General features: G+C 43.6%; 1 protein-coding gene across 1 annotated transcript in view; it reads right to left on the bottom strand.

The window, feature by feature from the left end:
• Positions 1-8,455: 8,455 nt before the first annotated feature.
• The window catches only part of LOC135545977 (neuronal membrane glycoprotein M6-a-like), a 38,205-nt gene continuing 32,036 nt past the window's right edge, over positions 8,456-14,624 (bottom strand). Inside the window, exons 3-7 of the mRNA XM_064973997.1 lie at positions 13,310-13,466; positions 12,667-12,820; positions 12,316-12,392; positions 11,974-12,039; positions 8,456-10,596 (exon numbers count right to left, since the gene is read on the bottom strand). Of these exons, the coding sequence (XP_064830069.1) occupies positions 10,444-10,596; positions 11,974-12,039; positions 12,316-12,392; positions 12,667-12,820; positions 13,310-13,466 (607 nt within the window). The 3' untranslated portion in view covers positions 8,456-10,443. The remainder of the gene's footprint in view (positions 10,597-11,973; positions 12,040-12,315; positions 12,393-12,666; positions 12,821-13,309; positions 13,467-14,624) is intronic.

Below are 14,624 nucleotides of genomic sequence, written 5' to 3' on the forward strand. Positions count from 1 at the left end.
AGATTAGCATAGGATATTACGGGGCCGACTAGGTCACGCAAGCCAGGGCAGGGAGGATGGAAATCAGCCTTGGGGTCACGAGCGCTAATCGGCTACCACACTTCTGCCAGGGGAGGTCCCTTCACACGGCTGACTCCTCCCTTACAGCTCTTCTAACCTACGCTGTTATGGCACTAGCCGTGCCCGTGCTGACACTGGGTTGGGCCTTTTCCTAACGGTTGCGTGAGGGAGCTCCAAGTGACACAAAGGTGCAAGCTGTAGTCTGGGGAGTGATTTATCTCCCTGGAGGAGATGATGGGGGTGGCTTGGGAGGCCAGACTGTACTGGGCATGGACTGACAGCTCAACAACATGGCCTCCAAGAACACACACACACTCACACTCACACTCACACACACACACAGGAAACAATGACATAAGTAGTGCTTGAGGTTCAACTCAGTCTAGAGTAATGCAGTTTTGTTTGATGTAATTGTGTGTTATAAAAGCTAATTAAAGTACATAAATGGGGCTTAAATATTAGAAATGTATGGGCTGATGTTGAAAAAATTCATGGCTATGGCTGATATTTGGTACGGAGTCTGGGAAATTAGTTGAAGAATTGTATATATTTGTTGAAATATATAAAGCATATAATGTACTGCCAAATACAGCATTTTACATAAGGATTTCCTTCAGTGACGTGCCAGGTGAATATATCAGTAATGTAAGAATTTATCTGTTTTGCGTCTGTGTGTAGCTGGTGTAGATAAGTCAGGAGCAGGACAGCAGATATGAGTAATGTACACAACTTTACTCAACAATAATCACAATACACGTCAAATAAATCCAAGGCCACAATATCGGACTGCAATACAATAAACAATCACTCACAAACAAACATGGGGGAACAGAGGGTTAAATAATGAAAAAGTAATTGGGGGATTGAAACCAGGTGTGTAAGACAAGGACAAAACAAATGGAAAATGAAAAGTGGATCAGCGATGGCTTGAACGCCGGTGACATCGACCACCAAACGCCACACGAACAAGGAGAGGGACCGACTTCAGTGGAAGTTGTGACATTATCTTGAATGAGCTCCACCTGTTATCTAAATCTAAGAGGTGTGATATTGGTAGAGTGCCCCAGAGATGGTTGTCCTTCTGGAAGGTGCTCCCATCTACACAGAGGAACTCTGTAGCTCTGTCAGAGAGACCATCAGGTTCTTGGTCACTTCCCTGACCAAGGCCCTTCTCCCCTATTGCTCAGTTTTGCTGGGCGGCCAGATCTAGGCCATATTGGCCAGATCTAGATCTAGACATTTTTTGGTACCATTCTCCAGGTCTGTGCCTCAACACAATGGTTTTTGCTCTAAAATGCACTGTCAACTGTGGAACCTTATATTGACAGGTGTGTGCATTTCCAAATCATGTCCAAACAATTGAATTTACCACAGGTGGACTCCAATCAAGTTGTAGAAACATCTCAAGGAGGATAAATGGAAACAGGATGCACCTGAGCTTAATTTCGAGTCTCATAGCAAAGGGCTATAGCTCAGCATTCAACACCACTGTACCCTCCAAGCTCATCATTAAGCTCGGGGCCCTTGGTCTGAACCCTGCCCTGTACAATTGGGTCCTGGACACCCTGACAGGTCGCCCCCAGGTGGTGAAGGTAGGAAACAACACCTTCACTTCGCTGATTCTCAATACAGGGGCCCCACAAGGGTGCGTGCTGAGCCCCCTCCTCTACTCTCTGTTCACCTAAGACTTTGTGGTCACGCACGCCTCCAACTCAATCATCAAGTTTGCAGACGACACAACGGTAGTAGGCCTGATTACAAACAATGACGAGACAGCCTACAGGGAGGAGGTGAGGGCCCTGGGAGAGTGGTGCCAGGGAAATAACCTCTCACTCGACATCAACAAAACAAAGGAGCTAATCGTGGACTTCAGGAAACAGCAGAGGGAGCAAACCCCTATCCACATCGACGGGACCACAGTGAAGAGCGTACACATCCCTGATGATCTGAAATGGTCAACTCTATCATCCAGAAGGTGAGATCAGTACAGGTGCACCAAAGCTGGGATTGAGAGTCTTCAAAACTGCTCCAATTCTCAAGGTCATCAGACTGTTAAATAGCCGTCACTTGCTGGCTTCAACCCGGTTACTAATTAAGCTGAAGTAAAACAATAAAAAATAAAAATAACAATAATGTGGCTATGTCCACGGGGTAACGGTTTTGAGTCAATGTGCGGGGATGCAGGGTAGTTGAGGTAATTTGTACATGAACATGTACAGTTGAAGTCAGAACTTTACATACACTTAGGTTGGAGTCATTAAAACTCATTTTTCAACCACTCCACAAATGTATTGTTTGACACAAGTAAGTTTTCAAACAATTGTTTACAGACAGATTATTTCACTTATAACTGTATCACAATTCCAGTGAGTCAGAAGTTTACATACACTAAGTTGACTGTGCTCTTAAAACTTCTTAGTGCTGGGATCCCGCTAATGGGATCGATTATGTTAGTTCAGAGCCAAGTCACAGAAAAACACAGCCATTTTTCTAGCCAAAGAGAGGAGTCACAAAAAGCACAAATAGAGATTGAATTAATCACTAACCTTTGATGATCTTCATCAGATGACACTCATAGGACTTCATGTTACACAATACATGTATGTTTTGTTTGATAAAGTTCATATTTATATCCAAAAATCTCAGTATACATTGGCGCGTTATGTTCAGTAGTTCCAAAAACATCCGGTGATTTTGCAGAGAGCCATATCAATTTACAGAAGTACTCATTATAAATATGATGAAAATACAAGTGCTAAGCATGGAACTTTAGATACATTTCTCCTTAATGCAAGCGCTGTGTCAGATTTCAAAAAAGCTTTACGGAAAAAGCAAACCATGCTATAATTTGAGCATGGCGCTCAGAGACTAAACAAGCCAAAACGATATTCACCATATTGTGCAGTCAACATTAGTCAGAAATAGCATTATAAATATTCACTTACATTTGATGATCTTCATCAGAATGCACTCCCAGGAATCCCAGTTCCACAATAAATGTTTGTTTTGTTCGATAATGTCCATCATTTATGTTCAAATAGCTACTTTTGTTAGCGCGTTTTGTAAACAAATCCAAAGTCATGAAGCGCGTTCACTAGGAGCATACGAAATGTCAAAAAGTTACGTTACAGTCCGTAGAAACATGTCAAACGATGTATAGAATCAATCTTAGGAAGTTTTTAACGTAAATCTTCAATAATGTTCCCACCGGAGAATTCCTTTTTCTGTAGAAAAGCAATGGAACGTGAGCTACCTCTTATGTGAACGAGCGTCACGAGCTCAAAACATTCTGCCAGACCTCTGACCTCTGACTCATACGCGTCTCATTCACCCCCACTTTACAGTAGAAGCATCAAATTAGGTTCTAAAGACTGTTGACATCGAGTGGAAGCCGTAGGAAGTGCAACATGACCAATATCTCACTGTATCTTCAATAGGGAATGATTTGAAAAACGACCAACCTTATATTTCTCACTTCCTGGTTGGATTTTTTCTCAGGTTTTTGCCTGCCATATGAGTTCTGTTATACTCACAGACATCATTCAAACCGTTTTAAAACTTCAGAGGGTTTTCTATCCAAATATACTAATAATATGCATATATTAGCAACTGGGACTGAGTAGCAGGCAGTTTTACTCTGGGCACCTTATTCAGCCAAGATACTCAATACTGTAACGGAGTCGAAGGAGAGGCGGAACAAAATGCAGCATGGTTTCTATTCATGGTTCTTTAATAAAGAAAAACTATACATGAATAGACTAACAAAAACAATAAACGGGAAAAACTAAAATAGCCCTATCTTGTGCAAACACAGAGACAGGAACAATCACCCACAAACACACAGTGAAACCCAGGCTACCTAAGTATGATTCTCAATCAGAGACAACTAATGACACCTGCTTCTGATTGAGAACCATACTCGGCCGGAACATAGAAATACCCAAATCATAGAAAAACAAACATAGACTGCCCACCCCAACTCACGCCCTGACCATACTAAATAATGACAAAACAAAGGAAATAAAGGTCAGAACGTGACAGTACCCCCCCCCCCCCAAAGGTGCGGACTCCGGCCGCAAAACCTTAACTAATAGGGGAGGGTCTGGGTGGGCGTCTGTCCTCGGTGGCGGCTCTGGCGCAGGACGCGGACCCCACTTCACCATCGTCTTAGTCCGCCTTCTTGTCCGCTTCCGTGGCCTCCTAACCACAGTGACCCTACTAAATGACCCCACTGGACTGAGGGGCAGCTCAGGACAGAGGGGCAGCTCGGGACAGAGGGGCAGCTCTGGACAGAGGGGCAGGGGCTCTGGCGCCTCTGGGCTGAGGGGCACTGGCGCCTCTGGGCTGAGGAGCTCTGGCGCCTCTGGGCTGAGGGGCTCTGTCGCCTCTGGGCTGAGGGGCTCTGGCGCCTCTGGGCTGAGGGGCTCTGGCGCCTCTAGGCTGAGGGGCTCTGGCGCCTCTGGGCTGATTGTCGGCCCTGGCGGCCCCTGGTTGAGTGGCGGCACTGGCGGCCCCTGGCTGAGTGGCGGCACTGGTGGCCCCTGGCTGACTGGCGGCACTGGCTGCTCCTTGCAGACTGGTGGCACTGGCAGCGCTGGGCAGAAAGGCGGCACTGGCGGCGCTGGACAGTCTGGCGGCACTCGCGGCGCTGGGCAGACTGGCGGCACTGGCGGCGCTGGGCAGACTGGCGGCACTGGCGGCGCTGGGCAGACTGGCGGCACTGGCGGCTCTGGGCAGACTGGCGACTCTGATGGCGCTGGGCAGACGGGAAGCTCCGGCAACGCTGGAGAGGAAGGCTCTGGCAGCGCTGGACTGAGTAGCTCTGTTGCCTCTGGAATGAGGGGCTCCAGCGCCTTTGGAATGCCTCTCCGGCAGCGCTGGAGAGGAGGAAGGCTCCGGCAGCGCTGGAGAGAAGGAAGGCTCTAGCAGCGCTGGACAGGCAGGAGACTCCGTCAGTGCTGGAGAGGAGGAAGGCTCTGGCAGCAACTGGACAGGCGGGAGCACCTGTAGGGATGAGACGGAGAGACAGCCTGGTGCGGGGGGCTGCCACCGGAGGGCTGGTGCGTGGAGGTGGTACCGGATAGACCGGACCGTGCAGGTGCACTGGAGCTCTTGAGCACCGAGCCTGCCCAACCTTACCCGGTTGAATGCTCCCGGTCACCCTGCCAGTGCGGCGAGGTGGAATAGCCCACACTGGGCTATGCAGGCGAACCGGGGACACCGTGCGCACGACTGGTGCCATGTAAGCGGGCCCAAGGAGAAGCACTGGGGACCAGATGCGTAGAGCCGGCTTCATGGCACTTGGCTCGATGCTCACTCTAGCCTGGCCGATACGCGGAGCTGGTATTTACCGCACCGGGCTATGCACCCGCACTGGGAACACTGTGCGCTCCACCGCATAGTACGGTGCCTGTCCGGTCTATCTCGCCCCCCGGTAAGCACAGGAAGTTGGCGCAGGTCTCCTACCTGGCTTCGCCACACTTCCTGTGTGCCCCCCCTCAATACATTTTTGGGGCTGACTCTCGGGCTTCCATCCACGCTGCCGTGCTGCCTCCTCATACCAGCGCCTCTCTGCTTTTACCACCTCCAGCTCTTCTTTGGGGCGGCGATATTCTCCAGGCTGTGCCCAGGGTCCTTTTCCGTCCAATTCGTCCTCCCATGTCCATTCCTCCTCGCGCTGCTCCTGCTGCACCTTGGGGCGGCGACACTCCCCTGGTTTTGCCCAGGGTCCTCTCCCATCGAGGATTTCTTCCCAAGTCCAGAAGTCTTTATCGCGCTGCTCCTGCTGCTGCAAGTTACCGCGCCGCTTGGTCCTGTTGTGGTGGGTGATTCTGTAACGGTTTTCTTGAGTCGAAGGAGAGGCGGACCAAAATGCAGCGTGGTTTCTATTCATGGTTCTTTAATAAAGAAAAACTATACATGAATAGACGAACAAAAACAATAAACGTGAAAAACCAAAACAGCCCTATCTGGTGCAAACACAGAGACAGGAACAATCACCCACAAACACACAGTGAAACCCAGGCTACCTAAGTATGATTCTCAATCAGAGACAACTAATGACACCTGCCTCTGATTGAGAACCATACTAGGCCGGAACATAGAAATACCCAAATCATAGAAAAACAAGCATAGACTGCCCACCCCAACTCACGCCCTGACCATACTAAATAACGACAAAACAAAGGAAATAAAGGTCAGAACGTGACAAATACTTTTTCCCAGCCATAAGAAGTTTGAAACAGCTTGGAAAAAAAAAACGATGTCATGGCTTTAGAAGCTTCTGATAGGCTAATTGACATCATTTGATTAATTTGGAGGTGTACCTGTGGATGTATTTCAAGGCCTTCCTTTAAACTCAGTGCCTCTTTGCTTGACATCATGTGAAAATCTAAAGAATTCAGCCACGATCTCAGAAAAATAATTGTAGCCCTTCACAAGTCTGGTTCATCCTTGGGAGCAATTTCCAAACTGCTGAAGGTATCACCTTCATCTGTATAAACACCATGGGACCACGCAGCCGTCATACCGCTCAGGAAGGAGACATTTTCTGCCTCCTAGAGATTAACTTACTTTGGTGCAAAAAGTGCAAACCAATCCCAGAACAACAGCAAAGGACCCGCTAAAGATGCGTGAGGAAACAGGTACAAAAGTATCTATTTCCACAGTAAAACGAGTTCTATATCGAGATAACCTGAAAGGCCGCTCAGCAAGGAAGAAACCACTGCTCCAAAACCGCCATAAAAAACCCAGACTATGGTTTGCATCTGCACATGGGGACAAAGATTGTACTTTTTGGAGGAATGTCCTCTGGTCTGATAAAACCAAAATAAAACTGTTTGGCCATAATGACCATCATTATGTTTGGAGGGAAAAGGGGGAGACTTGCAAGCCAAAGAACAACATCCCAACCGTGAAGCACAGAGGTGGCAGCATCATGTTGTGGGGTTGCTTTGCTGCAGGAGGTACTGGTGCACTTCAAAAAATAGCAAAGTAGCAGCAGTTTAAAAATAAAGCGTCTATAATTAAATCTGAGACATGTTACGTTTCGTATAGTATTAATTTGTGGATGTCCATCATCCATTTAGTATGATATGTTACAAATTATAATTTGCATGATATGTTACAAATTGCAATTTGTACAATATGTTATGGACATGGAAAATGCACAACATGTTAGAAATTTGAAAAACATATGATATGTTACAAATTCCAATTTGTTGTGGCTAACATAGCTAGGTGGCTAGGTGGCTTATGATAATTTTAGGTAGCTGGTTAATGTTAGCTCTAGGGGTTAGCGTAAGTGGTTAGAGTTGAGGTTAGGGTTAGCTAAAAGTGTTAAGGTTAGGGTTAGGATTAGCTAACATGCTTAGTTTCAAAGAAGCTAAACAGTAGTAAGTAGTTGCAGAGTTGCTAATTAGCTCAAATGCTAATGTTGTCCTTGGCATTCACCTTATATGACCACCCTGCCCGACCAACCGCTCTCTGTTCCTTTTTTATTTAACCTTCTATCTTATGTATCCATACCAAACGTAACATATGTTATCATACAAATATGAGTGTCCCCGATGTACGTTTTTTTTATAGTCTATGATACCAGTCTGGATGATTTGACCAGAGGGAGGGGATGTAGCCAGTCTGCCGGGAGGTGTTTGTGGTTGATACTGGGAGGTGTTTGTGGTTAATATTTGCTGGGGTTGAGTGGGAAAACGCTCTGCCAAGGTCCCTGACCAAATAGGTGTGGTGTTTGTGGTTAATATTTGCTGGGGTTGAGTGGGAAAACGCTCTGCCAAGGTCCCTGACCAAATAGGTGTGTGCGGAGCAGACAGAGCAATAGGTGGATTTCCCTCAAGTCAGTGGATGCAGGGGATAGGTTCAGCAGTGTTGGTAATGTTTCTGTGTCTGCACACCACTTGTGCATATGTCAACCTGCATCGGTGTGGCTCCTGTTGCAGGGTTGGGGCTGTCATGGAGGGCAGCAGTGGCCCAAGCCTGTCCTGTAGATAGCTGTTTGGAGGGTAACCAAATGATGCCTCGGGTCATTGGTCTACACAAAATACTCTATAATGTTTAATTGAAAAGAACGTCTGACAAATATCAACAAATGAAAAAATATTAAAAAAGTAAAATATATTTAAAAATGTAGACTCCGTCTATCACCAGGCCTCGACGAGTCTCCCCCTGGTGGCTTCTCTGTCACAATACATACCATTTTCTTTTTGTAGTTAGTCAGTGTTACACTGTACTGTGCTTACTGCATTAACACTAACTCTTACCCCAACCCAATTGGACATAGGAAATTACAATATATTACATTGTACTTACATGAATAGTTACAGAGTATTACCAACACTGCAAAGTGTTAACAGGGAATAAACACACAAGACCCACAAAGTATTTATTAACACAAGTAATTTTTATTTATGCAAGCACATTTTTCCAATTGAAATCCTGCTACTACTTAAGTAAGCATTCTTGTGAAAGTACAAAAGACTAATACGAGGATGAAGCCGACAACATTGTCAAGTCATTTACTGTAGAAGCAACGTTGGCACAAGAATCACTTTAAGACATGGTTGATAGCTCATCACAAAACAGAGACAACTCAAACAATACAGTCTAATATCAGTAGTATAATGCTGCTAGCATGGGGGGGAGGGGGTTAGTACTGCACATAAAGGGTTGACACGGCAAGACAGGCAAAGTGTAAATAAAATGACTTTTGAGTTAATAATTCTATACCATTAATGCATGTCCATGCCACGAAAAACATCTAAATTCACAGTCTTTTACCTAACATTACAGTTATCCAACTCTGAGTTGAACATCAATGCGCTTACACCTAGAGAGAGCATAGAAATGGTCAAATAAGTTCCCAAAACTAGCTCTTAGAAATACTGATAAAACAAATATTGCCAGGCAATGAAATGGTAGGCCACCTTCGGAGTCCTATGGCATAAGCAAGACAATCAAACTTTTAACGTCATAAACAAAATAACTTACTGTTGTGACACACACTTTTCTGACGTCTGATGAATCCACCAAAAAGTGACATGTTACACCAACAACTTTTTTTAGCATCGAGATTTTTGTAAGACAGAGATCACTAGTGGATTCAACCACAGTAACTTATTTGAATTATCTTATGAATTGTCCTGAATTTGTAGTGCTAAACATATAAGTATGCATTTATATCTCAATATATACAGCGCAGAATCTGCAAAAATGTGTTTTATACTAGTATTTATAAAGTTCAACTTTATGAAATAAAAAAAGAGGGCATGAGAACATATTTGCATGTGCTTGTGTGGCATGTGATTAAAGACAATCAAATCATTCCCAGTCCTTGGAACAGGGTTCTCCAACCCTGTTCCTTGTGAGCTCCCCTCCTGTAGGTTTTTGTTCCAACCCCAGTTGTAACTAATCTGATGCAGCTGATCAACTAGCTAATTATTACAATCAAGTGTGCTAGATTAAGTTTGGAGTGAAAACCTACAGGATGTTCGCTCTCAGGGTTGGAGAGCCCTGCGTGACAGTAGATACACAGCTTTAAATTCGCAAGATGCCTCATATAGTAACAAAATAATAAATTGTTTGTCATTTTGGGGACTAATTTCTTCCTTGATATTGACCTAAGTTTTTCCTGATTAACAGTCTTGGCACAGCAAGAAAATAATATTTTTTTAAATAAAAATTTGGTAACACTATCGTGTGACCGGAGTAAAATTTTTTAAATAAATTCAAATACAATTCAAATTTCTTTCACTTCAAAGTTATGATTTAGATCCCTGGCAGTACTGGTATGTAAAGGCTTCAGGAGCTATAAAAGTTCCCCTGTGTGATTGAAAATATTGAAGTCTTCAAAACTGATCACCCACCATTTACATAGTTCTTTAAAATCTAAATAGACACACAAACACGAGAAATGTGCTTGAAACCCTTTTAAGCCCCAACTGACCACCTCATAAATGAAGAGAAATAAATAATACAAGAAGGAAAAATGATGACACTAGATAAAATACAAATAAAAGTTCTCCAAAGTAAAAACGTAAACTAAAAATACTGCTGCTAGCTACTTCTAATTCTACTACGTACTAAACTACCAAATACTATAAAAACACAATAATACAGGTGATGATGATAATAATAATAATAATAACAATAATAATAATGCAGTCCATGAGAGTGATAATGGGGCTTGTCATCTGAAATGCTGTTTGGGGGGGTTGTATGAGGGTCCCCCGGACCACTTTGTCATATGATGCACCAGTGACATCAGAGGGGGCGAGGACCCCGGGCGCCAGCCACCCCCCTCTTTAGGGGATGGTGGAGAGGAGGGGAGGGGATGGGGGCAGGGGGGCAGGGCCTGGCCTCACGCTGGCCTTATGTGTAGGCGTTGAGACGCTCCTTGGATCGGGTGGAATGGATGTCGTGGAGCTCCTGCTCTTCTTTGGACTTGATATCCTCATACTTCTGCATCCTGCACGCGTCCTTCACGTAGGCCCAGTTGGCCGACAGCACCATCAGGTAGTGGATCTGAAACAGAGACACCCATGAGTTCATTCATGGAGAAAAAAAATGTAGAAAATTATTGGTCTTTCGATTCTCCACTGACATTGATTTGGGAAAGAAGAATAGCTGCCACGAAATGGAAGAAAGTGTACCCTATTTCCACCATGTAAGTGGAAAACACACTTTTTGGGTCCATTCTCTTTCAAATGTGGAAAAGTCTTCACAAATGAATGTAGGCCTCTAATCAAGCTCCATGCTCCAAGCTCCAAGCTGAAGAGAGATGTTCACATCATGACATCATCAGCAGAAATATAAAGTGCTATAATTGTGGCCCACATCTTTTGTTCAAGCTGAAAAAAAGAGTTACAATAGGTCTTCTCGAGGCGAAAAACAATGTTTTGATGATATATTTTCTATTTTTGATGTACAATTGTGTAATTTCACTGATGTTCCAGCAGGTGGCAGTACATTAAAAGAATTGGGCTGTAGGCAGGGTTTCCGTGGCAGCAAAGGATCCTTTGAGACTGCAATTGTGAATGTATTGTGCTTAAATGACTGCAGTTGTTACATTGCCACACTTCGAATTGAATCATGGACATTATTAGCAGCCTGCTAATGGATTTAAATCTACACAAAGACCAACTGGTCTCGAAAGGATTCGAACAAAAGATGCAGTCTCAGCTGTGAGGACTGCAATAGTGAAAACACTACATCCATTCCGTTTATCATCTCGTCTTAGTATTTTGTTTCATTAATCATTTAAATAATCATTGATCGGTGTCTGTATCTGTGTACCACCACTGTTTAATTTTGCCAGCAATTTGTTTAGTTCAATGTTGCGCTGCACTTTGCACCATCATCATTGACTAACGACCACATTCCCTCTCTTAGAAAATGGCCACTCACAAATGACTGAGTGATGTTTTCACCAAGCTCTGGACCTTTCTTCTCCCAGTTTCCATGACAATGCTGTGACATGCCTTGCATCTCTGAGAGAGCGAAAAATCTTCCCTCTCTACTCCGCCAAATACAGCCTCACTAGCCATTCCCACACGCATATAGCAAAACATAGATTTTTTACTGTAGCTATAGAAATGAACCCAGTTAACGCTTGTATTTGACCTATTATTGTCATATATAAAATGGCCACGTCAAATCAAAACCGTGTACTTCCATTTGTAAGCCTATAGACTAGTTCAATAAAACAGACATGTCTGATTCATATTTTCTCACATGAGGAACATGAGATATAATCTATACAGCGTCTTGTACAGATGTCAGCGGTTCATACAAATGGCGTGGTCCATTAGATGTGATAATGCCTTCAAATGGATATGAATCAACGCTGTAATGTCAGATGTATCAACAGAGATAGACAAGTAGCTGGTTTTTGTGTCTTACCATAGCAATGACAGCTGCTCCAGCACCAGCCAGGGCACAAATGAACAGGTGGAATGTCATGTCCAGCTGTATTAAAGACAAAGGAGAGGAGATGTTAGTCACGCTTCCCCGTGAAACTCACCTTTTGCAATCCGGTCAAATGAATTACTTGAAAAAGCAAAAGCCTTCGTGTAAACGGGAATGTTTTAAAATGCATGGTTATTATGGCTTTCAAACGTCAATATTTCAATATGACTTGAGATGTTTTATTACTTTGGAAGCAAGAATCACATACTGCATAAACAAACATATACTGTACTCACATGGTATGTCAATGTTTGTCAAGTGTTTTATTTGATATACCTCATTTGATTCACACATCTTGTAAAACTTCTCAGAACCAGCGCATACAGTTTTCCCCTCCCCAATTGGCACAATACCTGAGAGGAGAGGAGAACAAAGGCCACTTAGATATTTGCACCTGTTATTTCCACTGCTGCAAATACAAGACCAAAATCAAACTAAACTATGAAGCAGTCCTTTACACATCATGCCCCCCACCAAAGCTATGTTTCACCTTTACAACCCATTTCTGTGCAACAGTAACAACACTTAGTAAATCTGTCCATCAGTAGCCCACTCCATGGACAATACTGTATGTAGGAAAAAATCTCAGAGAGAAGCATCAGACCAAGCTTTATCCTGATTTTGTACCATACTGGCGCGGGTCCAAGCACAGAGTGGCTCCCTCCAAGATGGTGGTGTTTTGGCAAATGCTCCAGATGTTGAAGTACATGAAGACGGGGAGGGAGGTGAACGCTGTCACCCCGAGCCAAGCCAACATGAAGATATACGTCAGCATGATGAACTGAGACAGATAGAAGAGACTCATCAGAATCCAGGATGCATTTGTTATACCGTGCTCCAAAGAACGATTTAGGAACAACATCGACGTCCCACCAATTTCCTATCAGGATTTATTGAGACAGAGTCTGTATCGGTGTTTCCCAAACATCACCTCAGGTACTCCCCATTCCACTTACAGGTATTTGAGCTATTCCAGTACTAGCACACCTAATTCAATTCATCATGGACTTGATGATTGGCCACTTGAAACAAGTGTGCCAGTACTGGAATGGAAAGTGGAATGGATGGGGCTACTCAAAAGAAATTTGGGAAACATTATGCCCATTAACCTCTAAATTATGACAATAATTGTGATATATGGCAAAACAATTTTAAAAGCAACTTTGCCCCTAAGGGCCATCGCATTACATACAGGTCATTCATATAAAACATTACGAGATACTCTTGAATGTCAATAAACCTCATCATTCAGTGAACAGTTATCCCTTACCCAAGCACTGACGCAACGTCCACAGGTGGTGATCTTGAAGTCTCCATACAGGTCCTTGATGGCTCCGCTGGTAAAGAAGCCCTCCACCATCAACAGAATGCCATAGACAAAGAACGCTGAGGCAATGCCATAGATCACATACTTGATTATGTCAATCCTAGAGGGAAAAGGGCAAATGTGTACTTTTATTATACAGTAATTATACAAGTGACTTATTCTCCCCCACAATGAAATCGGGGAGGGGACAGTGGATCTGTTCTCCGTCCGTTAGTACATTAGTACGGTCGTGCGTTCGTCACACGAGATATCTCAGACAGCACTGGACTGATTTTGACAAAACTTGGGTGAATGTCTTGCCATAGAGATTCGTATTCCACAAAATTTCACTGATTGGAAAAAGATGGGTGCTATAGTACTCAACTGAAATTCCAAAATTACACCGATTGGCCCAAGGGAGGGCGCTATAGTAATCAACGGAAAAATCCAACTTTGAACAAGCATGTCTTCTGTCATGGAAATGTTCATATACAACACCATTCAAAAGTTTGGACACACCTATTCATTCAAGGGTTTTCCTGTATTTGTACTATTTTCCACATTGTAGAAAAATAGTAAAGACATCATATCTATGAAATAACACACATGGAATCAGTTTGTGACCCAAAAATTGTTAAGCAAATCAAAAGACATTTTAGATTTTTCAAAGTAGCCACCCTTTGCCTTGATGACCACTTTGCACACTCTAGGCATTCTCTCAACCAGCTTCACCTGGAATGCTTTTCCAACAGTCTTGAAGGAGTTCCCATATACGTGACCCATTTCAGGAAACTAGGCGTATGTCATGGGTCACTACTTCACAGGAAAGACATTTTTTTGTTTTGTTATCAAAATATCTTTTTGGGTAGAAATGCCTTCTCGAAACGTGAACTTTCATGTGTTTAAAAAGAAACTTGTATGCCATCTGTAAATAAGAATAAAATTGTTAAATTACAAGTCTAGTTGGTTAAAACATAGAAAAAGCAAGCAACCTTCCCGCTAGCCATGATTGGCTGAGACAAAGAGTGGGCTGGACATGCCGAGAGATGAGTTTGGATTGGTCTGCCATATAGCAAGCTTCTGTCTATTTGAGCTGGTCAGTATATGTAATTATTCCTGTCTAACTCAGTTTTTAATGTATCGTGTAGTAAAACTTAACAAAAGACATCATTGCAATAGAATGTCACTGCAACAACTGTTTCAGAACACTCTCGGCTGTGTGTGCCAGAATGCAGAAAAACTGATGAATTTATGTTAGAATGTACAGTACCAGTCAGAA

Source organism: Oncorhynchus masou, chromosome 9 (assembly GCF_036934945.1).
Source record: "Oncorhynchus masou masou isolate Uvic2021 chromosome 9, UVic_Omas_1.1, whole genome shotgun sequence".
Classification (NCBI taxonomy): domain Eukaryota; kingdom Metazoa; phylum Chordata; class Actinopteri; order Salmoniformes; family Salmonidae; genus Oncorhynchus; species Oncorhynchus masou.